This window comes from Rattus rattus, chromosome 4 (assembly GCF_011064425.1).
Source record: "Rattus rattus isolate New Zealand chromosome 4, Rrattus_CSIRO_v1, whole genome shotgun sequence".
Taxonomy (NCBI): Eukaryota; Metazoa; Chordata; class Mammalia; order Rodentia; family Muridae; genus Rattus; species Rattus rattus.
Genome location: NC_046157.1, coordinates 164,553,902 through 164,581,431, shown reverse-complemented (window position 1 = coordinate 164,581,431; position 27,530 = coordinate 164,553,902). Strand labels below are relative to the sequence as shown.

Here is a 27,530-nt window from a genome sequence, read left to right as displayed (position 1 = left end):
GGGTCACAGGTTCAAATCCAGCTTGAGACACTAGTGAGATCCTGTCTCAGAAGCAAACACAAACCAACAGAAGCCCAACAATGATCCAGAGTTTTGTCAGCTTGGTAAGAGCTAATTGAGCCTAATTGGTGTGGAAGAGACACGACTTTCCTATGAATCTTTAGACAATATGAAAGAAGAATGATTGAAATTGTTCAGTCATGAAAACTCTGATGTAACGGTTTACATAGGGATTAAGGGAAGATGTTCATCTATGAAGACATGTTTCACAGTGAAAATGTTCAATCAAGCTGGAAAGGTGAAAAATTATGTTGTTCATAGTCAAGAGTGGCTTAAGGTATATAAAGAGGATGACTGGAGACACCACATGCTTTGGTTGTGGGACATAGAGAAATCAGGCTGGGACTGAGCTTGGATGTGAAAGTGGCAGAGAGTGCTGTGCAGGCTGCTTGAGAAATGCCGTCCTTGGTTACGCTCAGTGGTGGACACCGCATGCTTACTGACCTGCCAGGCAAGATGAGCCCACTGGTGCAGTCCTGGCATGGACGTTATGCAGGAAACCAACCATATTTTGATTGGATTTGAGGACCGCTCTACAGGAGGGCATTCGCAGCTGATACCACAAACCTTGTCACACCCACCTTGTACAAGTCCTGTGAAGGAGTCACAGCTGCTGAGATTTGAGAGTACACTGGCCATGCCGTCCATGGAAAACAGCATTCCCCGTGTCCACCTCATCTTCTTGATCTGACATGAACTCCTTCCCTTCTCTATAAGGTTTCTTGAGCCTTAGAGGGGGTAAGAGAGATGCCCCTTTCAGGGGTGGGCTCTCAACAGTTGCTTATTCTCAGCACTTTGACCAGCCATGGGATCTTTGCAATAACCACTGTCCACTGCACATGACGTGCCTGCCAAACTGCTTATAAATATCCATGTTTATGCTAATAGATTATAGATTATAGATTATGGATTATAGGCAGCCGATGATTGCGAGGGGAAAGGCCAGCGATGGTTGAAAGTGGTACAGTCTTTGGCAAGTTGTCCATGCTCCTGTAGTAGCTCCAATTAACTCATTTGTTTACACCCTTAAAAATAGACGTAAAAGTAGAAAAGGGGATAGGAAAAGGAAGGATAGGGACGGGAATGGAGGGAGAAGAAGGGGCAGTGGGGGATATTTTGATTAAAATACATTCTATGCAGACATAAGGATATGCAACTAGTACACGTCAATACATTTCAATAAGATGCAGAAGAGGAAAGATATATGTCGACGATGCTTACAATTAAAGAGGGAAAGCACCTGCAAATCACAGCTAAAATGCTTTATCACGTCTCTCACAGAAATGAATAAAACAGGGAAACTGGATTAAACCCAGTAAAAACATAACAACACACACACACACACACACACACACACACACACACACACCCAGAGAGAGAGAGAGAGAGAGAGAGAGAGAGAGAGGGCTAGAGCAGAGTGTTTATCCAGACAGGGCTCTTTTCTGTAATTCACTCTGTAGATCAAGATGGTTTCGAACTCACAGAGATCTACCAGCCTCTGCCTCCCGAGTGCTGGGATTAAGCCATGTGCCACCACGCAGGACTTTTGCTTTTCTTAATAGACCACAGCTGTGCTTCTTCACAGCTTACCCTGTACTGGTTACAACTGAGTGGAGGTCCCTAAGAAGGACGTTTGCTGCACAACTGGCAGCACTGGGTCACTGGGTCACATTTCCTGATGACAATGACACCTTTAGGGGCTCTCTTTCCTCCCTCTGTCCCTCCCTCCTTCCCTCCCTCTTTCCCTCTCCCTCTCTCCCCTCCTCCCCCCCTCCTTCCCTCCCTCTCTCCCCTCCTTCTCCTCCTCCCCTCCCCTCCCCTCCCTCCCCCTCTCTCCCCTCCTTCTCCTCCTCCCCTCCCCTCCCCCTCTCTCCCCTCCCTCCCTCCCCTCCCTCTCCCCCCTCCTCCTCCTCCCCATCCCCCATCCTCCCCTCTCTCCCCTCCTCTCTCTCCCCTCCTTCCCCTCCCCTCTCCCCTCCTCATCCTCCCCTCCCCTCCCCCCCCCTCCCCCTCCCCCCTCCCTAGAACAAAGCACCTTAGACCACTTTCCCATCCTGGTGGTACCTGGTATCCTCTGAAGTATTGACCGTGAGTGTTTCAGGATGGCTGCTTCTCTGCTCAGAGCGTCTGGTCCAGGTCAGTACTCCGGAGGCTGAGCTTTGCACAGAGCACAGTTACTTTCTGGCTTGTGTTGCTTTCATTTGTTCACCACCCCCCTTTCTGGCTGGAGACCTAACTAGTATCGACCGCATGCCAGCCGTGCTGGAGGCAGAGACTCCCACGAAAGTTTCTGTCTTCTCCTCTTGAGACAGATGGGAGTCACATTGCTGGAAGGACAAATCTATGGATATTCTAAGCCACTGTCATGCCTTGGATAAAGTGGGAGAGCGGTCCCAAGGCCTTGTCGTGGTGAATGCCCTACAGGGGCTGACCACGTTAATCAGCACATTAGGTTTAAGCCTTATTTACATGGAAACCTCCTATCTTTTTCCTGGGCATGCCAAGACTCCTGTAGCCCCCTCCCAGTCCTGTGATAACTGCTCTTTCCAAAACTCAGTCTCCGGAGTAGTGAAAGAAGCAAACTCTCTGAGGGTCCTACCACACAATGTTACAATGTTACAATGGTAACACCAAACCTTCCCTTCTTAGACCTCCATTTTTGCTACTACTTCTGGGTCCTAACTGAACTGTGTCTTGTAGAAGGGGGACTATGACTCTTAAATCTGTTGCCTTGGTATCCTTTGTAACTTTAGCTGAGGAAGGAAATGTGCTTTGTGTTCAGAGCCATTTTCTTATTGGTGCCATCTGATGGATAAAATTAATGCACTTCCTTTAGGAGACATCATACCGTATAAGGGCATACTCCTCTTTGTTCCTGGCATTGTAAGGGGAACGGCAATGGGAAGGTCCTCTTCTTGGTCAAAATGTCAAATGATGGCTAAAAATATTTAAGGTCTGCTATCTATCTATCATCTATCTATTTATCTATCTATCTACCTACCTATCTGTCTATCTACCTATGTCTATCTACCTATCTGCCTGTCTATCTACATATCTGCCTATCTACCTATCTACCTATCTGTCTATCTGTCTATCTACCTACCTGTCTGTCTATCTACATATCTACATATCTACCTACCTATCTATCTATCTATCTATCTATCTATCTATCTATCTATCTATCTATCTATCTATCTATCTATCTATCTATCATCTATTTCTTTTTACACTCCAGATTTATTCCTCCAGGTCCATTCTTCAATCATTCCTCATCCCATGCCTCCTCTCTGCCCTCCCTGTCTCTATGAAGATGTCCCCACCCCACCCATCCCACCCACCCCACCAGACCTCCCCACTCCCTAGGGCCTTCAGTTTCTTGAGGGTTTGGTACATCTTCTCTAACTGAGCCCAGACCTGGTAGTCCTCTGCTGTATATGTGTTGAAGGTCTCATATCAGCTGGCGAATTAAGGCCTTTCTTTTAAAAAATATTTACTCTTCTAAAATTATTCCAACTTACGACATTAACAGGAAATTCGCAACACTCTTTGAAACTGTCTTTCCACAGGCGCTTCATTTCCTTCTCTCAAACAATAGCATCTAGAGTGAAAACAGATGAGATTAGACCCCCACAGGGTCTCATTACACGAGGCTAAGGCCTGGGCTGCCATGTGCATCAAATAATGACTTTATCAGCTACAGTAAATAAATTAGCGGTGGTCCTTGGTTTGTGGGATCTGCAACACAACTGAGGAAAACTAACCACTGGTGTGCTATCATTGGCCACTAGATGGCAGTGTAGGATAGGCCAGGGCCAAACACGTGCGAACTAGGGGGCCTAAAAAATGTCTCCTGTTTCCTTTGCTTCCCTATCCTTTTAGATACACAAGCAAACACAGGGACAAGGCAAAGCTCTGTACAACCTAACCTCTATTTCTAGAAACTGGCCATCAGTCATCATTTACATAATTGAGGTCATTTTTAAGGCAGATGGTTAAAAACAGAAACAGACCTTTTTCTGTAACATAGTTTGGCGCCAATATAAACTAGGAAGTAGAGAAACTCATCTTCAAAAGTCATCAGATCCTACTACAAAAGCATATATTCAACAAAACTGGAAAATCTGGCGGAAATGAACAATTTTCTATAAAGATACCAGGTACCAAAGTTAAATCGGGAACAAATAAACCATTAAACAACGCCATAACTCCTAAAGAAATAGAAGCAGTTATTAAAAGTCTCCCAACCAAAAAGAGTCCAGGACCAGATGGGTTCAGTGCAGAATTCTATCAGACCTTCATAGAAGAGCTCATACCAATACTATCCAAACTACTCCACAAAATAGAAACAGATGGAACATTACTGAATTCCTTCTATGAAGCCGCAATTATGCTTATACCTAAACCACACAGACCCAACAAAGAAAGAGAACTTCAGACCAATTTCCCTTATGAATATTGACGCAAAAATACTCAATAAAATTCTTGCGAACCGAATCCAAGAACACATCAAAACAATCATCCATTATGATCAAGTAGGCTTCATCCCAGGGATGCAGGGATGGTTTAATATATGAAAATCCACCAATGTAATACCTAAACATAGTAAAAGCAATATACAGCAAACAAGTAGCTAACATTAAACTAAATGGAGAGAAACTTGAAGCAATCCCACTAAAATCAGGGACTAGACAAGGTTGCCCACTCTCTCCCTACTTATTCAATATAGTTCTCGAAGTCTTAGCCAGAGCAATCAGACAACGAAAGGAGGTCAAAGGGATACATATCAGAAGGGAAGAAATCAAAATATCACTATTTGCAGATGATATGATAGTATACTTAAGTGACCCCAAAAGTTCCACCAGAGAACTAATTAACCTGATAAACAACTTCAGCAGTGTTGGGGTATAAAGTTAACTCAAACAAATCAGTAGCCTTCCTATACTCAAAGGATAAACAGGCTGAGAAAGAAATTATGGAAATGACACCTTTCACAATAGTTCCAAACAATATAAAATATCTTGGTGTGACTTTAGCCAAGCAAGTGAAAGATCTGTATGACAAGAACTTCAAGTCTCTGAAAAAAGAAATAGAGGAAGATCTCAGAAGATGGAAAGATCTCCCATGCTCATGGATTGGCAGGATTAATATAGTAAAGATGGCCATTTTGCCAAAAGCAATCTACAGATTCAATGCAATCCCCATCAAAATTCCTACTCAATTCTTTATAGCGATAGAAAGAGCAATTTGCAAATTCCTTTGGGACAACAAAAAACCCAGGATATCGAAAACTATACTCAACAATAAAAGAACTTCTGGGGGAATCACTATCCCTGAACTCAAGCAGTATTACAGAGCAATAATCATAAAAACTGTATGTTATTGGTGCAGAGACAGGCAGATAGATCAGTGGAATAGAATTGAAGACCCAGAAATGAACCCACACACCTATGGTCACTTGATCTTTGACAAAGGAGCTAAAACCATCCAATGGAAGAAAGATAGCATTTTCAACAAATGGTGCTGGTTCAACTGGAGGTCAGCATGTAGAAGAATGCAAATCGATTATTCTTATCACTATGTACAAAGTTTATGTCCCAGTGGATCAAGGACCTCCACATCAAACCAGATACACTCAAACTAAGAGAAGAAAAAGTGGGGAAGAGTCTCGAACACATGGGCACTGGGGAAAATTTCCTGAATAAAACACCAATGGCTTGTACTCTAAGATCAAGAATTGACCTCATAGGGGTTGGGGATTTAGCTCAGTGGTAGAGTGCTTGCCTAGCAAGCTCAAGGCCCTGGGTTCAGTCCCCAGCTCCGAAAAAAAGAATGGACCTCATAATACTGCAAAGCTTCTGTAATGCAAAAGACACCGTCATTAGGACAAAACGGCAACCAACAGATTGGGAAAAGATCTTTACCAATCCTACATCTGATAGAGGGCTAATATCCAAAATATACAAAGAACTCAAGAAGTTAGACTCCATAGAGCCAAATAATCCTATTAAAAATGGGGTACAGAACTAAACAAAACATTCTCAGCTGTGGATTATCAAATGGCCAAAAAGTACTGGAAGAAATGTTCAACATCCTTAGTCATCAGGGAAATGCAAATCAAAACAACCCTTAGATTACACCTCACACCAGTCAGAATGGCTTAGATAAAAAACTCAGGTGACAGCAGATGCTGGCAAGGATGTGGAGAAAGAGGAACACTCCTCCATTGTTGGTGGGATTGCAAACTGGTACAATCATTCTGGAAATCATTCTGGAGGTTTCTCAGAAAATTGGACATTACACTACCTGAAGACCCAGCTATACCTCTTTGGGCATATACCCAAAAGATGCTCCAACATACAACAAAGACACATGCTCCCCTATGTTCATAGCAGCCTTATTTATAAGAGCCAGAAGTTGGAAAAACCCAGATGCTCTTCAACAGAGGAATGGGTCCAAATAATGTGGTACATCTACACAATGGAATACTACTCAGCTATCAAAAACAATGACTTCTTGAAATTCATAGGCAAATGGAACTAGAAAATATCATCGTGAGTGAGGTAACACAATCACAGAAAAACACAGTTGGTATGCACTCATTGATAAGTGGATATTAGCCCACAAGCTCAAATTACCCAAGATGCAATCCACAGACCACAGGAAGCTCAAGAAGAAGGATGACCAAAATGTGGATGCTCCCACTCCTTCTTAAAAGGGGAAAAATTATCCATAGGAGGGGATATGGAAACAAAGTTTAGAGCAGTGACTGAAGGAATGGCCATTCACAGCCTGCCCCACATGTGGCCCATATATACAGCCACCAAAACTAGATAAGATTGATGAAGCTAAAAAATGCATGCTGAAAGGGCCATATAGATCTCTCCTGAGAGACACATCCAGAACATGTCCAATACAGAGGTCAATGCTAGCAGCAAACCACTGAACTGAGAACAGGACCCCCTTGGGGGGAATTAGAGGAAATATTGAAAGAGTTGAAGGAGCTTGCAACCCTATAAGAACAACAATGCCAACCAACCAGAGCTTCCAGGGACTAAACCACTACTGAAAGACTGCACATGGACTGACCCAGGGCTCCAACTGCATATGTAGCACAGAAATAGCCTTGTTGGGGCACCAGGGGGGAGGGGAAGCCCTTTGTCCTGCCAAGGTTGGACCCCCAGTGCAGGGGGATATTGGGGAGAGCAGTAAAGGGGATGGATGGGGGGGAATACCCATATTGAGGGGAGGGGGAGGGGATGAGGACTTATTGACAGGAAACCAGGAAATGGAATAACATTTGAAATGTAAGTAAAGAAATATATCTAGTAAAAAAAGAATTCTAAAAATATACTTTTCAGGGATGGGAATGTAGCACAGTGTAGAACTCTGGCCTAATAGACATGAGGAACAACAACAACAACAAAAAATGTAGGCTACTACAGAACCCTGCAGTCAGATTTCACGAGAGGAAAGACAAAGTGGTCTGAGTTTGCTAATGCTTAGTATTTCGTGTCAGAGCCTGAAAGGTGTAGGGGTTTGTGAAATGTACTGAGCCCTGTGCTTGTGGAAGCAGAGGGTCCTTAGAGGGTTGTAGTGGTTTTGAATGTGACATACACAGGCTCATGCACTTGGTCTCCAGCTGGAGATGCTATTGAAGGCTTAGGATGGCCTTGCTCCAAGTGGGTCACTATGGGAAGAGCTTGAGATTTTAAAACCTGCCTTGTTTCTGTTTGCTCCCCAATTCCCAAGTGCAGACACAGTGTGACCTACTGCTGCTGCTGCTGCTGCTGCTGTGCTTTCCCTGCCTTGATGGACTGTACACCTCCCGACTGTAAGCCAAAATAAGTCTTTGGTCAGGCACTTCAAGTCACGAGAAGAAACTAGAGCCTTCTCAATGCATAAAACCCTTGTTGGGAAAGCATGAAACCTGTATAAAACATCCTCTACCTCAATACACTGTCCGGCCACCCTAATAAAAGACCACATGCAGCTGCAGTCAACTGTGAAGGAAGTGATGTCTGTATTTGAGGTCAAGTCTCATGACCAGCCTCCCATTTTGTGAGAGAACACTAGGTGCTCTGTTTGCAGCAGAAGATAAAGTCTCAAATATGACAACAGATCAAACCCAAGCCCTGATATCCTTAGTTGGTGGTGCTCACAGCGTCTTAATGCAGCCTGTGTACAGATGGACCGTGCCGGCAGTTTGCTGACTTTCTCCTCTATACTGTTCAGGATAGACTTTGTGTCCCTCCTCATGTCAGTCTGGCTCTGACTAAGGACTAGTCCTCTCCCAGGAAGTGTGGAAGCTGATTCTTCACTTTTTGCACCACTAGCATCTACAAGGGGAAGATGAGTCTGTACTTGAGTAAGGGTGAGCAGTAAGAGGCTGCCAACTGTTCTCTTCCAGCATCGAGTTCTAACCCCGAGGACGACATCACATGGGCTGTTCCCTCTTAACTGCCAAAACCACATAAGATGGGGGGGGGAGAGAGAGAGAGAGAGAGAGAGAGAGAGAGAGAGAGAGAGAGAGAGAGAGAGAGAAGAGATTTGAGGATTCCCAGGTAAGGGACTGAGGAAAGAGAAGGAGAGGGAGAGATAGTTGCCATGCCAGGGAAGGAGGAAGAACAGCAGGACTGAGAGGTGCAGAAGACAGAGAAACACTTGTCATGTAGACGCTGGGGAATTCAGTCCAAGATGGCTGCAGGTCCGGGGCAGCCAAGATGGAATGCTGGTTTTAGTAAGGAATATCAGAGGGGAGTGTGTTAGCCACAAAGAGGTTTGGAAGTGGCCCAACCATTGAGGTGTTTAAGGCATATTAAAACATAAGGTGTGTGTCTTTCATTCGGGAACCCAGAATAGTGGGGCAAGTAGCTTGGAGCACCACCTCCGTGGTTGATTTGAGTAGCAATGTTTGAGTACAGCTACAAGTCATGGAGAAATCCACAGCCCTGTAGCTTCTATTTGGAAATATTGACAACAAACCTGCTTTCAGCCATAGAGCTCCGCCCTCTGTTGAACTGAAGTGTAAGTGATTCAGTCTTCTTCACGAAATGGAATATTTAAAAGCAAAGAATGTAAATGCTTGGTGTCTTAGTCAGGGTTTCTATTCCTGAACAAACATCATGACCAAGAAGCAAGGTGGGGAGGAAAGGGTTTATTCAGCTTACACTTCCATTTTGCTGTTCCTCACCAAAGGAAGTCAGGACTGGAACTCAAGCAGGTCAGGAAGCAGGAGCTGATGCAGAGGCCACGGAGGGATGGTACTTACTGGCTTGCTTCCCCTGGCTTGCTCAGCTTGCTTTCTTATCAGCCCAGGGATGGCAAGACCCACGATGGGCCCTCCCACCATGACCACTAAGTGAGAAAATACCTTACAGCTGGATCTCATGGCGGCATTTCCTTAAGGGAGACTGCTTCTCTCCCTTGCAAATGTAGCTTGTATTTGACACACAAAACTAACCAGTACAATTGACCCATTGTCAACCCGGCATACAAATGCATCACTATTAAGCCTTCACCTTTACTTTCTTATTCATCCCCAAGATCTAAATAACTTTAAAAGTCCCACAGTCTTTATACATTTTTACATATTAAAATTTCAATCGCTTTAAAATATCTAATCACTTTTAAAATTCAAAGTTTCTTAACTGTGGGCTCCATTAAAATACCTTCTTCCTTCAAAAGGGAAATATATCAGTGCTCAGTCACAATTAAAAGCAAAATCAAACTCTAACCATCCAATGTCTGGGATCCACTCATGATCTTCTGGACTCCTCAAAAGGTTTGCCAGTTATTTCTCCAGCTCTTCCTTCTGTAGCACTCTAAGCTCAGGTTGATTCACTCCACTGACACTGTGGTTCTTGGTGATCATCCCATGGTACTGGCATCTCCAATACACTGGAGTCTTGTGCTACAACTAGGTTTCACTAGCAGCCACTCATGGGCTCTCTTCATAGTGCCAACTTTCAAATCCTTTGCATGACCCCTTCAATCCTGGGCCATTAACAGGGACTGAAACTGCACCTTCACCAATAGCCTTCCATGGCTTCACTCAGTGCCAAGACTCAGCTGCCCTGCATGACTCCTTCATGACTTCAAAACCAGTACCACCTGGGTGACTCTTACACATTACCTCATCCAGTGGCAGAGCCAGAAACAACTATCTCTGGGAATAGCCTCTTTGTGTTCTTAGAAAACACTTCCCAGAAGACCCAGAAGATTTCACCTCAATGATGCTGGTCTCTTTTTAATCACTACTATTTTTTTTTTTTAACCTCCGGCTGACCAGGATCAATAGTCCCAGTATTGCAAAGGCTTTGCTTTAGCAGTTCTTATCTTATTAATCACAGCTTATTCTTCAGCTCCAGCTAACAAAAAAAAACCCACAGAATCTTCACAATCAAATAACCAATGACCCTGAAAAAAGTCACTAAGCACCTCTCTGAAACTTCATAAGTCAGGCTCCATCCTCTGCACTGTTCTCAACACTATCTTCCAAGCTCCTACAGAACATCCCACAGAACTCTTTACAACCAATGGCTCTTCTAGCCCAAAGTTGCAAAGTCCTTCCACAGTCCTCCCCAAAACATGGTCAGGTTGTCACAGGAATAAACACTATGCTGATAGCAATTTGTCTTAGTCAAGGTTTCTATTCCTACGCAAACATCATGACCAAGACGCAAGTTGGGGAGGAAAGGGTTTATTCAGCTTACACTTCCGCATTGCTGTTCATCACCAAAGGAAGTCAGGACTGGAACTCAAGCAGGTCAGAAGCAGGAGCTGATGCAGAGGCCATGGAGGGATGTTTCTTACTGGCTTGCTTCCCCTGGCTTGCTCAGCTTGCTTTCTTATAGAACCCAGGACCACCAGCCCAAGGATGACACTACCTACAATGGACCCTCCTCCCTTGCTCACTAATTGAGAAAATGTCTTACAGCTGGGTCTCATGGAGACATTTCCTCAAGGGAGGATAACTGGGATAACTTCAGCTTGTGTCATTGACACCAAAACCAGCAAGTACACCTGGCTGATGATATAAATTCAAGAAAGCCAGGGTAGATGATGAACAGATGGGTGTGTTGATGGATACATGGGGGGATGGATAGATGAAGGTGTAGCAGAAAAGAAGCCAGGAGGGCACAACACTGGGAACAAAGTCAACAGGACTGGTAGACATAGAATCAAAAGAAGATACTCTTCTTTCCCAGGAATATTTTCCTTCAGTGACCCCAGCATGGCTCCTGATATTGACTCTATCCACTCTCCTTCGCCAGACTGTGCCTCTGTCCCAGCCTCCTGAGGGCATCCTTCACATCCTTGTTGCGCAAACTGTAGATGAGGGGGTTGAGCATGGGGATGATCAGAATGTAGATTATGGAGACCACCTTGCCTTGCTCCATGGATGCCACACCTCCTGGCTGGCCATATACAGCAAAGCCAGTTCCATAAAACAAGGACACGGCTGTCATGTGAGAACCACAGGTAGAGAAGAGCTTGTGTCGTCCTGACCCTGAGCGCATTCTGAGGATGGTCACTGTGATATAAACATAAGAGATGATGACCACAAACACAGCACACACAATGATGAACCCACAGATACCAAACATGACAAGCTCATTGAGAGCCGTGCTGGCACAGGCCAGCTGGAGCAGTGGGGGCACGTCACAGTAGAAGTGGTCAATACGGTTGGAGCTGCAGAAGGGCAGCTGGAATGTGAGGCTGGTCTGCACAATGGAGTTCAGGCAGGCAACACAGAAGGTACCCAGGACCAGACGGACACAGGTCATGGGGCACATGGTCACAGGGTACCTCAGGGGACTGCAGATGGCCATGAAACGGTCATAGGCCATTACAGCTAAGAGCACGGCCTCAGTGGCAGCCAACAAAGAGAAAAAGAAGAACTGAGTGGCACATCCCGCAAAGCTGATGGTCTTAGAAGAAAAGAAGATGCTGGCCAGGGCATTAGGAACAACGACAGTGGAGAGGCAGAGGTCAACAAAGGACAGATTCTTGAGGAAGAAGTACATGGGGGAGTGCAGACGGGCATCCAGGGTGATGACCATGATCATGGTGAGGTTTCCCAGGACGGTTACTACATATAGGACGAGGAAGACAGTAAAGAGCAGGGCCTGGGTCTCTGCGCCTCCCCTGAAACCCAGCAGCACGAACCCTTGCAAGGACATTGCAGAGAGGCTTCCATTTCTGTGAACTTCTATGGCCATGAGTGAGGTCAGCTGAGGAGAGGAAGGTGGAGGCAGAGAGGGGAAGCAGATCTCAGTGGTGCAGTCTCACGTTCCACAGACTACAAGAACCTTCTGGTGCCATGCTGTCCACTGTGTAGAAGTTCACTAGCTGCTCTGATCTCCTTCCAGATGAGCAGATATGGCGTGAAATGAGACATTTTGTCAGACTTACTTAGTGAGGTTTTTCTGAGCTCTCCCTCTGTAGAAGCCTGAGCTATTCTGTGAGGATCCAAGGAGACTTCCAGACCCTAATAACTCAGATTACAGGCAGCCTTTCCATAAACCTTTCCCCGCATCTGGGCTCTGTCTCCTCACTTCCATGAGGAACGCCCCAGCAGCTCTACTGATGTAGCTGTCTCCTGAGTCCCATCACCACACTACACTGTTTTCCTTCTTATCGATTCACAAATGACCGTGAGAATTCTCTGCTCTCCAACAAACTGGCTAGGTGGTTCTGTCACCTGTCAGATGGAATCGAAGCAGGAAACCACTCTTCCCAGACCGAGTCTGAGTCTCTGTGTGTCCCTCCACAGAACTCTGACTTCACCTCAGCCACTGTGGCTCCAGTGCTGGTGTGCAGTGGCGATCGGTGTTGCTGCTGCCAATGTCTAGATGTTGGCAATCACGGTGAGGGGCAGTCCCATGTTCTGAGAAACTCCAAGACTAGAGGCTGAGCATGTTTGGGACATACTCATGCCTTCTAATCTGATGTCAGCTAAGTTCTCTGTTCTAACCTTAACTGGCGGGTGTGTAAGAACTTACACATTTTGGTTGAAAACCAGATGAGGCTGGCTACTGCCCAGTGTCTTTGGCCATTCATGGAGACATACTCTTCTCATTACGCCCACAATCTAGAATACTCTAGAACAACTCTTCCTTGGTGCTAGCCATGATTGGTACTGCTTATCCCCAGGAGGAATATGCGGGGGCTGGAGGGGGGCTCCTGGAGTTAGCAGCCTGGCTGGAGAGGGATGGAATTTCTCTTCTACACCAATCTGGGATCCCAAGGAAGTACCTGGGTCATATGGAATCAGTGGTTTCAGTGTCCACTGTACAGGGCATACAGTGAGTACATGGAATCTGAAGGACTTCATCCAATCCCTCCATATACTTCACAACTATCTTCCCATTGTGTGCTCAATTTGTGCATGAAGCATTTGTTCGCTCTTGATGTAACAGACAAGGACCTAGGTGCTTACCACATAAGTTTACTTTGTTCTCAGTGTGATGTGCATAGATATGTCCATGCTACAGATGGTCCTACGCTTCCTGTTGGAACGAGGACAAGCATCCTATCTCCAGTTGGCCCAGGATGGAGCCCATCTAGAGACATAAGTGGAAGAGGAAGGAAGCCATATATAGCTCTGCTGTGGGGGATTGGAACTGGTGGCCAAGATGATGTACCCTGGGTGCACCCTCCCAGTACTGCTTGCCCTGACTGGGAATGATGTGAGGCTACCACACAATAGAACAGCGTTGTCTCCAGAGCTAAGTTCACAATTGTTGCTGAACACACAATCCTGATGTCCCCAAGGTATCTCCTCCCATCAGCATCCTTCACAAGCAACACACTGACCTTACCTTGTCTAGGTGAGACTCAAAGTCAGAGAGCTATCATGCATGCTCTCCAGGTCCCAATGCTATTCAGGCTGGTCTGTGCTGAATGTAGACACCAGGGTTCCTTTCCCCTTCTGAGGTTAGCTATGGCTTTCTGACAAAGGAATGAGTTAGATGTGGCAGAGGTGTAGGTCTGCTCCTTGTGAGAGTCTGTGTGTGCAAACCCTGGCTACAGCAGGTTCTGTGTCTTGTAAGGTGTGAGGTCTGGCTTTCCTGCCCTTACTTCCTCTCCATACCTGCTATTGGGGCCATATGTGGGCATCTGTACTTGGGTTCTCTCTGTTGGGGAGTATATTGTGCTTGGTAGAGCTGGGAATGGCAGTCTCCAGTGGTCAATTAAGGAGACACTGTACTTTGTAGCATCTGGGACTCAAACTCCTTAGCCTCCAGGGGTACAGCACTGGTCTGGACAATATCTTCTTTGTGGCCTTTCTCTCCTGATGATTTGGCAGGAAGACTGTGGTCCTTGGGGACCTGTGAAGGCACCATCAGGAGTTTGGCAGATGACTCAGAGCTATCTTGCCACTATCCCTTATTAAAATTATTACTTGAGTCACAGCATGGCCTCCTGGCCATTTTTCCTTTTCCCTCTGACTATACTGACCCGAGGAAAGGACTTATGGAACTCTGTGTAGGACTGTTGAGCCTGCTTCTCCATGACCATCAGTCATCCTTCTCAGGTCATTGAGTCTTCAATGTTCTCAGGATTCAATATGATTGGTCTCAATTCTCTTTCTGTCCCCTTGTTTCTGTTGTTTCAATTTAACACAAATTCAACTTACAGGGAGTAAAAATTCAAGCCAGTAAGTACTGGTCCACACTAAAGCAAAAGCTCTTCTCTTTGGTGAGTGATCCCTTGCTCCCTTGGTGCTTAGCTATGCCTCCCGTCCATGCTACTTCACCCCACAGACTCCATGTAAGGACGGAGCACAGTACTTACTTATTCTGAACTTGATATTGTCCTTGATCATACTTCATGGGAGATAGCTTGGTCAGTGCCTGGGTTTGAGGCATCCATGGTGTTCCTCCGTTATCATTTCTCATTCTCCCTGCTACTTCCTCTGAATCCCTTCTTCCCCACAAGAACTCGTCCCACTCATTGTTATTGTGTATGCATGTGTTCCATGTGATGTGTGTGCCTGTGTTTCATTGACCTCCATGAGATTCCATTGCATGAGCACAAGTGGCCTGGGGTTATTTACTTGATCTAGGGCAGGTTACTCATGGCTACACCACTGATGAAAATTACTTAACACCTCTTCAACGATTAACAGTCAATATCTCCTAGGGGAGGTCTTGGGCCCTGTAAACACTTGTCCATCCACTCTCAGTGATAAGTGGCCCATGTTTGTGCATATAGCTCACCTTTTTGTTAGTAGTTCACAAGAATAGTGGCTATACCGAGTCTGGAAGATAGTTTTTCATAGTTCTTTCCCCGTTGTAGGTTTTTACAGTCTTAGTTGTGCTAGTTGTGTGTTTTGTCTCTTGTGAGCTCCTTCTAGAGGTCTTTCAGTCAGAATTAAACTTCCTGAAGCTACGTGGGGACACACACTAGTGCTCTCTATTCCCAGCAGTCTCAACTCCTTAGCCTTAGGAGAACACTGTGCATAACACTCAGCTCCCTCTGATAGTTCAGAAATGGTGGTGTCAGAATTATGTTTGTGGAATCATAGCTTATAGATTTTAGAGTTTCAGCATTCAAGCAGCAAAAGAAGGAAGGAGTGGGGAAAGGAAGAAAGATGGTGTAGCATGGGAATGAGTGGGAGAGCACGTGGGATGGAGGTATGAGAGATTGAGTAGAGGTCACTGAGTTAGAAGTACAGTAAAGACAGTATAGAGAGGTAAGGGGCAGTCATGTTGTCATGATGGTCTGCTGGTGAGACAGTAGTTAGAGTGTGGTAATGGACAGTCATTGTATAACACTGTAAATAAGAACAAAATTCATCTAAAACCAGAAAATGATGAACTAAAAATTCTAGAAATACATAAAAATGCAATGGGGCAGTAACCTGAAAAAGAAGGCAAACTAAAAAGATCTGAAATTTCCCCTGAGGATGATATGATTTCTCCCCACTTGGTAAGTTATCTGCCAGTCTGTATACATGATCAAATGGGCCATCACATCATCCATCTACCAGCCTGCATAGGAAGATGGGAGGACCACCCTGTCATCCATCTACCAGCCTTCATGTGAAGGTGGGAGGACCACCATGCCATCCATCTACCAGCTCACATGTGAAGGTGGGAGGACCACCATGTCATCCACCTACCATCCCACATGTGAAGGTGGGAGGACCACCATGTCATCCATCTACCAGCCCACATGTGAAGGTGGGAGGACCACCATGTCATCCATCTAACATCCCACATGTGAAGGTGGGAGGACCATTATGTCATCCATCTCCCAATCTGCACACATGGGTGCATGGCCCACCAGTCTCTGCAGTTTAAACATATTAGATCTTGTGCCATTTCCAACAAGGACTTTCATAAATATAGACTTCTCACTGCTAGGGTGTCCTTGCCTAGGTCCTTCTGCCTCCAAAGCAGTACACAGCCTACTGTCCTGTGAAGGGATCGAGCTTTCCAAAGTCATCACTAACTATGATTTATATTGTGGAAGGTGTGGAAGAGCACACTTGAATACCTTTGTATGTGGCAGAATGTCAGGTCCAGAGCATAGAGCTGTGTTGTCACTCCCACCAGCAGTGGTGGGAGAGAGGACTCACTTTTTCTGGCCATCGGTCTGACTTCTGTGTCCTCGTCGCCATCCTCACTCTGGTGTGTGTTCCTCTCCACCTTCACTCCTCAGGTTCTTGTCTCTGACATGCCTGCTGTCACTTAGTGGTGACCACTGGCCCTGATCACAGGGTTCTTAAGAGGGGGACCTGCCTGGGGGTCAGGTCCATGACAGCATTGGGGTTCCTCTGTGGTAGAGGCTCACTAATGCTGCTTCTGTGGGAAGTTCACTGGGAGAGCCATGTAAGGCTGATCCACACAGTGCCTTTGCTGCCTCGGTCACAAGAGATGGCAGCAGGAATAGGTATTCTTTCTCAAGTCACGGGAGAAGGATGCTGGGGTGCCGAACAGATGTGGTTGGTCACTTGTTGTGGAGACAACAGGGCCAGCTTGGCCCAGTAGCATGGCAGTCTTACTCCTTGTGGATCTCTTAACTGTACTCATCTCCAGACCAAACATGACTTCTGAACCACAGCATTACTTGGATGTGTGGATTATTCTACTAAACAACAACAACAACCAGCCAAATTAAGAAATAAATCTTAATTTTTATAGCACTTGTAGATATCTAGCAATACTGAGCAGAAATCACAGAAGTTCTCCATTTGTTCTGAGTTCCCACACATGGAATCCAAGCAGCAGCAGCAGCCTCCATTAGTGTGGGATGTGCATTGTGGTAGGTGAAGTCACACTGGCATGTCAGAGTCACCCAGCCCACAAGAGTTGCACATTCTATAGCATGTACCCCCTATGTCAGTACACAGCCCACGAGAGTTGCACATTCTATAGCTCTTGATTAATGTGTAGTCTCATGTACCCCCTATGTCAGTACACAGCGTAGTTGCTATGATCTAGAGCTCCCCTTGCTTTGTCTGCTCACCCTGCTTTCCCTGCCCCCATTGATTCTCTACTTTCTCTATAGCTCACTGATGATGGGTGGGACCATACCTTGACCAGACTGCTTAGTTATGCTTACATGCTGCCTTCTATTGAAACCTAAACCTCATGCCAGAACCTAGACATAGACTTGGGGTTCAGGGAAGAGTCACCAGATATCTTTGTGTTAATTTATAACCTCACTGAATGAATCTCCTGCACTTATCCTTAGCCACCGGCTGAGAAGAAATAAATGCTTCTCCTTTTTCTGTTGTCCAATCAAATGTGCCCTTCATTGGTCTGTTGGGAACAGGTGACTGAGCCTATGTTCGTGTGGCTGCCAGAACTCAGGCTTTGATGTTCAAAAATTCTGGTAACAATTTTGGTGAACTGGGTCCAGGAGAAAAGATGCACTAAGGGTTTTTGCTACTTATTTCAAGGTGACCCTAGAGAGCCATTTGGGTTCTGTTGAACCACTTGAGACATCCAGGAGACTGTGTAATACTAAAGGCCTGGCAAATGTAGCTGGGAACGGCCCTTCTCAGGTCCTTTAAGCAGGAGATCTGCAGTGCAGCTTCATGGATGTTCCTGATGATCCATATCACTAGAATACAGTGATGGTTCTCTAGAGTGTCTCCAGTCTCAAGAGCATCCCAAGGACTATTCTACCTGTAAACTCAAGTCTTAACCTCTTGAAACGTCTCATTAGGAAATGAATAAGTAGATAGATAGATAGATAGATAGATAGATAGATAGATAGATAGATAGATGCATGATTGATGTCAGATAGATGCATGTCAAATTCTTAAATGTGGAGATAGGCTACACTGCTGGATCTCTCAGGCATTCTAAACTTGTATTTTGACTCACCTGTTTTTCCTTTAGGCAGCATTAGTATTGTTGCGTATAACCAATTAGTGTGGCCTCCAAGTATTTCCCTCCACCTTCATGAACCGTCAACATCTAACATCACAACTCTTTAGTACTCAGACACCACATGTAGGTTGATGTCTTTATGCAGGAAGGCAGGTACAGAATAGAATGAGGCCTGTCACTGGGTGAGAACGAAGGATGGGCTAGACAAAAGTTTAGAAGTGGGAGAAGGAGCTGGGAGAACATGGTGGCAGTTACGATTCTACTCTGTGCATAGATACAGGTTATGAATATTTTTAAGGTGGTGTCTAGATGGGCAAATTATACTTTATTAATTGGATCAGAGGTTATCGTGTGGTGTGTTCTTTCATGTGGTGACTTAATTGAGTTCAAGAGAAGGTGTGGTGGTGGGACTCACCACGCCCGCCACGGAATTGGGATGTGTGAGCCTGGCGTGGTAACAACCCGCCAAGGGAATTGTGAGTGAAAGCAAAGCAGTGTGGCAAGGTGCCACTCTGGAATAGCTCCCGGACCACCAGGGTTAGGGAGTACCATAGGGGCCAGCATGGAGCCGCTGAGATAAATTAGCGCTAGTTTTATGGTGGGCCTGCCCAGGTCAGAAAGAGACCCTGGAGCGAAGAGCGGCGTGGTCAGCACAAGAACGGATTGTGCCATTTTTTTTTTTTAACAATAACAAGTGGCAAACCAACTTCTTAGGCAAGAATCCACTAAAAATGAAAGATTTTCAGCCTGAGAACGTTTTATTTTCTAAGTAGGAGGGAGCTTGCGCCATGTTGAGTCACGTGATGTTGCAAGCACCTGAACCTTAAAGAAACAGAGGCACTGGGTAGCAGGCTCAGGTCCCCTGCTGTGAAAAGTGCAGGCTGCTCCTAGCCACAGGGAGAGAGATTAGAAGCTGCCTGCTTCTTAATGACAGTATTAATGGAAATGTTATCAAGTTTGTTTTTATAGTTAAAAGGGGAGAGTACAGAGTTTATCTGAATCACATGGGGATTTTTCACCCAGGTTTCAGAACTTGGATAGGGAAGATTAGTCACGGACTCCAAGTAGAGAGTGGTGATGTTTGCCAGTTATAAAAGTTATTATAAAACAGAAGTCTGTACACCACGCAGAGTGAATACAGACATATATTATAGAAGTTATTAATAAGTAAGAGACTGACGCTCCAGGCAGAGAGCTTAACAGATCTATGGTAATATTTTGGTCTACAGCATACTCAGATTCTCTCTAATGTGGGCTCCACGGGAATTGTGGGTTAAAATCCTGGTTTGACAAGTTGCCTGCTTATTATTGACAGGTATTAATAGAAGTATGATTAAATTGTTTTTATGAATTTACCCTGCTGATACCACATGGTTTGACAATGCTGGCTAGCAAGGGTTTGTGGTTATTTTTTATATTTACCACAACAGGAGGTTCCTATTCTCTTAACGTGGGCTCCACGGGAATTTTGGGTTAGTTTACGGCATGACAGGTTAGAGATGCCTAAGCAGGCTCATGCAGGATTGCATAGCTTACTTCATTTGTTTAAATTGTTTTAATATTCATAATGGGTGTGATTTTGAGTCTTGGGGTTATATCATTTCTCTGGGAGAGAGTGCAAGATACAAGCTTTTCTGGTTACAGACTAAAGAACAGGCTATTTTGGGAGAAAGGCTTTATCTTTGTGTTTTTAAAAAGGGTGGTCAGGCTCTGGACACCTTCCAGAGTTGTATTGATTAGATTTGATAAAGGTCGACCATTTGAAAAACTGAATTCAAGAGAATCAAATAAATATCTCGATACTAAACCTTTGTTTTGAAGTTTATGTATTGCAGAATGTACAGCCTGGAGAAGCTCGTCCTCAGAATGCTGACCTGGCCTGCTTGGATTCCTCATCTCAGGGACTTTCAGTCAGGTTCAGTCAAGACAGACATCAGGCTACAACAACTCCCCCATTTTCACTACCCCCCAACACCCAAGGATATCTCAACACCCATGTACTGCTTGAAGAAGTGATTGAAGAGTCCTCCCCCAGGTTCCCTAAACTTTGGGAGGCTAAAAGTGGCTATTCTTTCTATTTCTAAATCTGAGGAATTTAGAAATGGTCATAATTTAACTGGGAGGATTTAGCTCAAAATAAACTCATTTGGTAGAAATCTTATATTTGTTACTTAGCTAAACTTATAATCTTTTACATTGGTTCAGGATTTATTTGATACAAGTTTAGATTTTCTTTGATATTAATTTCTCATCAATTTAAAATTAATATTGTTACTGTCATATACAGGCATTGTGCCTATACAACACATTTAAGCATATGAGGCTCATCCACAGTTCTTTACTGCTATTAAAAAACTAATCTGAAATGATTTAAACATAAGAATTAGGCACCAAATAACATTCATGGCTCCTAGTTCACTGTTAGGGTGTTTTCAAGGTACTCTCATCAGAAATAGCTGAGAATAGTTAACGGTCAACAGACCGGATTACTTATACAGTTAGATGGTTTTCAAAAACGTGAGAAATCCACAACATGTGACACTTATTGTTATTTGTCATTTTTTGAGACATGTCTGCTCCTAACAGCTCCCCTTTGGTGGATTCAAAGAAGAAATTGAACATCTCCACCTCCAGGTGAGATATTACCCTGTGGCTAGGTAGCCACTGGACAGAAACTGCCTGATTATTCTACAGACTAAATGCTGTCCAGAAAAGGACACATTGCACAATAGTCAACTGATAACTTCTGCCAAGCCAGAATGATCAGCCCTTTGAAATTCTGCATTTCAAAAGTCTGTCAGTAGGCCAGAAGGCTGAAGACTTGCTCTCACGTGTTACTCACAGGGGACTGTGCGGGTAGAAATTTGTCTCTACAACCTGTCTCAGTTCTGCAAGTGGTGTTAGGCTTCCTATATTTACAGATATATTGGTAATATATTCCCAGATTTCTGATGGGGCTGAAACTACTTATAGTCCCATAGCCTACCCAGGCTGTTTAACTTAAAGAATACATATTTAATTAGATAGTTATGAGATAGTATACAAGCTAGCCAGGACATACAGATTTTAAGTCTTTCTTAAGCTGGAATAGATAACTAAATGTTCTGTTTAACTGATAAAGTGTTGGACTGAGTGTTAGGTGTATTTTATGCTTTATTAATTACAAAATGATAACAGTTGTGCTCAGCTTACATTTGAGAGAAAAGTCTTTTTTTTTAATTAGACAGAAAGGGTAATGTGTAGGTTGATGTCTTTATGCAGGAAGGGGGGTACAGGATAGAACGAGACCTGTCATTGTATGAGAAGGAAGGATGGGTGGGAGAAAAGTTTTAGAAGGAGGAGAAGGAGCTGGGAGAACATGGCGTCAGATGTTAAGATTCTTCTCTGTGCACAGATATTGGTTATGAACATTGTTAAGGGGTAGGTGTGTGCAGGATTTTGTGCTGTCGAGATGGGCAAATTATATCTTATCAATTGGATCAGAGGTTATTGTGTGATGTCTTCTTTCATGTGGAGACTTGAGTTCAAGAGAAGGTGCAGTGACTGGACACACCAAACCCGCCACAGAATTGGGACATATATGCCTGGTGAGGTAACAACCTGCCAAGGGAACTATGAGTGAAAGCAAGGCAGTGTGGCAAGGTGCCACGCTGGAACAGCTCATGAACCTCCTGGGTAAGAGAGTACCATGGGAGCCAGCATGGAGCTGCTGAGATAAATTAATGCTAGTTCCTACGGCACGACTACCAGGGTCAGAGAGTGCCTGGGAGAAACGAGCTGAGCGGTACTCACAAGAACCGGTCACACCGATTTTTTTTAATTTTTTTTTTTTTTTTTTTACCACAGCAACCATGTGATAGGAAAATGACCCATTTGGGAAACATCAGACAACCTAAGCAGTAAACCACTTAGCACACTGTTAAACAATCACTTTTTTTTCTAGTAATGACAGTTTTCTTCTAGATTCCCATTGAATACTTCTCCTCTAGACCTCAAGCCTATGTTCTTCCTCATCTCTCCTTAAATAGGCAGGCGGATACTTTTGCCCCATGGAGGGAGAAGATCTACACACCAAGCCCTGATACCCTTGGTTGGTGGTGCTCACAGCGTCTTAATGCAGCCTGTGTACAGATGGACCGTGCCGGCAGTTTGCTGACTTTCTCCTCTATACTGTTCAGGATAGACTTTGTGTCCCTCCTCATGTCAGTCTGGCTCTGACTAAGGACTAGTCCCCTCCCAGGAAGTGTGGAAGCTGATTCTTCACTTTTTGCACCACTAGCATCTACAAGGGGAAGATGAGTCTGCACTTGAGTAAGGGTGAGCAGTAAGAGGCTGCCAACTGTTCTCTTCCAGCATCGAGTTCTAACCCTGAGGACGACATCACATGGGCTGTTCCCTGATAATTGCTAAAAACTAATTAAGATGACAGAGAGGTGGGGGTGGGACAGTGTGATAGGGGACAAAAGCAAAGAGAAGAAGAGGGGAGGGTGGGGAGATAATATCACTGAAATTGAGGTACATGCCATTCAGAACAGAACATTCCAGAAGTGCACAAAAAAGGGAAGACTTTGACCAGTCAAACCTGAAACCTGGGAATGATGTTGGGGTCTGGAGGCCATGAGTAGATTGTTAAAGGAAATCAATGGAGACCTGCAGGGTGACCAGAGAGGGCAACTGGGCTAAATTTTCACCTTGCCCCTCTCTGTTTACTCTTTACTTCCCAATTGCAGATGTCTTCATCCTTTAGCCATGCTCAGAGATCTGTTCCTCCCATGCAGGCACAGCATGGAACTGAGGGCTGGGATCAGACACACAGGGAAGTGACACAGACAAGCCCCATGGGCAGAGGGTACCAGGCTATTGTAAAGTGAAGCTCACCAAAGCTTCCTCCTCATTGGAGACATCTGTGAGGATGAATAACAGTTGCTGTAGTTACAAGCTGCCAGGCCAAGTTTGGAAGGTTCTATGAACTGGGAATCTAACTGTGACATCATCTATCACCCCTGGCTGATGGTTGAAGGAATGTGCTGGGAGCCAGTTGCATTTAGGCCCCTCATTCCTCCAACAGTGCATGCTATGAGGAGGGCAGCTTCATGAACAAAGAAGGGTGGGAAAGCAGCAATCTTGCAAAGTGGAGGAGGAATGCTGCAGCACTCTCGTTCTTAGCCCACTCTTATACTAGAGCAATGTAAGGTTGGGTCAACACACAGCTTCTAAAGGCTTAGGATGTTCCAAGGACATATTCACATTTTGGTGATGAGAGAACGGTATAAAGTCACCTTAGATTGCTGTCTGTAGGGATAGGTTAAAGACACTGTTAGAGCCTGTAACTGGACAGAAAAAGATGGCGGGCTGGTAGTTTTTGAGAGTTTGAGAGATAGGAAAGAAGGGAGTAGGAAGTAAGATCGAGGAAGAGAAGGATGGCCCAGATCGGTGTAGGGATGGATGACTACAGGACCTTTTTTCCAATCTAAGTGGGCAGTTTACATCCATATCAATTGGCTCTGAGTTCTTTGGGCGTTTTGTGGACTAATTTACTGATATAAATCTGACTGATATAAACAAGCCTCTGGAGTTTTGATTTTACAGAGTTACAGGGATTTGCGAGAGCTACCCTCGAGATGGACGGTCATTACACCCTGGTCTAGCTAGGGAGGCAGCGAGACCCTGGGGCTGGTGCTAGCATGGTATGGTGCATCCTTTTTTATTATTGAACACAACAAGTCACGGAGAAAGTCACAGCCATGTAGCTTACTTTGGAGATGTTGGCAACGGTTTCCAAACCTGCTTTTTGCTCTGTAGCTCCGTCTTCCCTCGACCAAAGGGTAAGTGATTCAGTCCTCTTCCCGAGATAGAGCATTGGAAGACAAAGAAGGTGTGTCGTTCACATTTTGTAAATGCGTGCTTAATGATTTACATTCAAGAAAGCAGGGAAGCTGGCGAAGAGATGGCTGTGTTGGTGGTTAGATGGATTGATGGATAGATAGATGGATAGAAGAAAAGGAGTCAGCAAGGCAGAAAATCAGAAACAAGAGAACAAAGAAGACAGGACGCAAAGACAGGAACTCAAAATAAAGATTAAAAAAAACTGTTTCCCAAGGATCCTTCTCTTCAGTGACCCCAGCATGGCTCCTGATATTGACTCTATCCACTCTCCTTCACCAGACTGTGCCTCTGTCCCAGCCTCCTGAGGGCATCCTTCACATCCTTGTTGCGTAGACTGTAGATGAGGGGGTTGAGCATGGGGATGATCAGAGTGTAGATTATGGAGACCACCTTGCCTTGCTCCATGGATGCCACACCTCCTGGCTGGCCATATACAGCAAAGCCAGTTCCATAAAACAAGGACACGGCTGTCATGTGAGAGCCACAGGTAGAGAAGAGTTTGTGTCGTCCTGACCCTGAGCGCATTCTGAGGATGGTCACTGTGATATAAACATAAGAGATGATGACCACAAACACAGCACACACAACGATGAACCCACAGATGCCAAACATGACAAGCTCATTGAGAGCCGTGCTGGCACAGGCCAGCTGGAGCAATGGGCGCATGTCGCAGAAGAAGTAATCAATAGAATTGGAGCTGCAGAAGGGCAGCTGGAATGTGAGGCTGGTCTGCACAATGGAGTTCAGGCAGCCTCCACAGTAGGTACCCAGGACCAGACGGACACAGGTCATAGGGCACATGGTCACAGCATACCTCAGGGGACTGCAGATGGCTATGAAACGGTCATAGGCCATCACAGCTAAGAGCAGAGCCTCAGTAGTAGCCAGCACGGAGAAAAAGAAGAACTGAGTGGCACATCCCGCAAAGCTGATGGTCTTAGAAGAAAAGAAGATGTTGGCCAAGGCATTAGGTACAATCACAGAGGAAAGGCAGAGGTCCACAAAGGACAGATTCTTGAGGAAGAAGTACATGGGGGAGTGCAGACGGGCATCCAGAGTGATGACCACGATCATGGTGAGATTTCCCAGGACAGCCACCATATAGAGGACGAGGAAGACGGCAAAGAGAAGGGTCTGTGTTTCTTTACCTCCCCTAAATCCCAACAGCACAAACCCCTGCAAGGACGTTGTGGAGAAACTTCCATTTCTGTGGACTTCCATGGCCATGAGTAGGGACAGCTGAGGAGAGGAAGGTGGAGGCAGAGAGAAGCAGATCTCAGTGGTGCAGTCTCATGTTCCACACACTTTTAGGACCTTCTGTTGCCATGCTATGCACTGTGCAGAAGTTCGCTAGCTCCTAAGAGCTCCTTCCAGATGAGCTGACATGACCTGAAAGGAAACATTTCCTCAGACGTAGTTAGTGAGGCTTTTCTGAGCTCTCCCTCTGTAGATGCCTAAGCTGTACTCTGAGGATCCAAGGAGACTTCCAGACCCTAATGACTCTCAGATTACAGGCAGCCTTTCCATAAACCTTTCCCTGCATCTGGGCTCTGCCTCCTCACTTTCATGAGGAACTCCCCAGAAGCTCTACTGACGTAGCTGTCTCCTGAGTCCCATCACCACACTACACTGAGTTAGTTATTCTCCTTATCGATTCACAAATGACCGTGAGAATTCTCTGCTCTCCAACAAACTGGCCAGGTGATTCTCTCATCTGTAGGATGTAACCAAAGTAGGAATCCACTCTTCCCAGAATGAGTCTGAGTCTCTTGTGCTCCTACAGAACTCTGACTTCACCTCAGCAGCTGTAGCTCCAGTGCTGGTGTGCAGTGGCGATCAGTGTGCATACTTTGCTCCCCTGATGTGTGGGATTGGTGCTGCCAATGTCTAGATGTTGGAGATCATGGTGAGGGGGCAGTCCCATGTTCTGAGAAACACCAAGACTAGGGCCTGGACATTTTTGGGACATACTCATGCTCTGTTCTCTGTCCTAACCTTAGCTTTGGGGTTTATAAGAACTTACATCTTTCCATTGAAACCGGATGAGGCTGGCCACTGCCTAGTGTCTTTGGCCATTCATGGACACCTTCTCTTCTCATTATGCCCACAATCTAGAATACATACAACTATTCTGTGGTGCTAGCCATGATTGGTAGTTTGTTCCCAGGAGGAATATGTGGGGCTGGAGGGGGGGTTCCTGGAGTTAGGAGCCTGCCTGGAGAGGGATAGAATGTCTCTTCTACACCATTCTGGGATCCTAGGGAAGTACCTGGGCCATATGGATTGAGTGGTTTCAGTGCCCACCATACAGGGCATACAGTGAGTACATGGAATCTGAAGGACTTCATCCAATCCCTCCATATACTTCATAACTATCTTTCCCATTGTGTGCTCAAAGGTGTGCCTGAAGTATTTGTTTGCTCTTGATGTAACAGACAAGGACCTAGGTACTTACCAGATATGTTTACTTTGTGTTCAGTGTGATGTGCATAGCGTTGGAGCGAGGACAAGCATCCTATCTCCAGCTGGCCCAGGATGAACCCCACCCAGAGACATAAGTGGAAGAGGAAGGAAGCTATGGACAGCTCTGCTGTGGGATATCTGGGTTACAGGGACTGTGGAAGGACAGCCTGTACCCATGTCAGCCCTGCCCCTCCTAAGTAGGAAGCATCACTATCCTTTGATGGATTCTGAGCTTCTGCCCAGTTGGCTGCAGAATTGGACTGGTGACCAAGATGACATACCCTGGGTGCACCCTCCCAGTACTGCTAGCCCTGACTGGGAATGATGTGAGGCTACCACACAATAGAACAGCTTTGTCTCCAGAGCTAAGTTCACAATTGTTGCTGAACACACAATCCTGACGTCCCCAAGGTATCTCCTCCCATCAGCATCCTTCACAAGCAACACACTGACCTTACCTTATCTAGGTGAGACCCAAAGTCAGAGAGCTATCATGCTTGTTCCCTAGGTCTCCATGCTATTCAGGCTGGTCTGTGCCGAATATAGGCACCAGGGTTCTTTTTCCCCTTCTGAGGTTAGCTATGGCTTTCTGACAAAGGAATGAGTTAGATGTGGCAGAGGTGTAGGTCTGCTCCTTGTGAGAGTCTGTGTGTGCAAACCCTGGCTGCAGCAGGTTCTGTGTCTTGTAAGGTGTGAGGTCTGGCTCTCTTGCCCTTACTTCCTCTCCATCCCTTTAGTGGGTCCGTGTGTGGGCATCTATACTTGGGTTCT

General features: G+C 45.3%; 2 protein-coding genes across 2 annotated transcripts; both read right to left on the bottom strand.

The window, feature by feature from the left end:
* Positions 1-11,312: 11,312 nt before the first annotated feature.
* Positions 11,313-12,281, bottom strand: LOC116898278 (olfactory receptor 12-like). Its single transcript, XM_032899630.1, has one exon. The coding sequence runs from the start codon at positions 12,279-12,281 to the stop codon at positions 11,313-11,315; it is 969 nt and encodes a 322-aa protein (XP_032755521.1).
* A 12,273-nt stretch (positions 12,282-24,554) lies between these two features.
* On the bottom strand, positions 24,555-25,523 carry LOC116898277 (olfactory receptor 12-like). The gene has a single exon (XM_032899629.1). The coding sequence runs from the start codon at positions 25,521-25,523 to the stop codon at positions 24,555-24,557; it is 969 nt and encodes a 322-aa protein (XP_032755520.1).
* Positions 25,524-27,530: the final 2,007 nt, after the last annotated feature.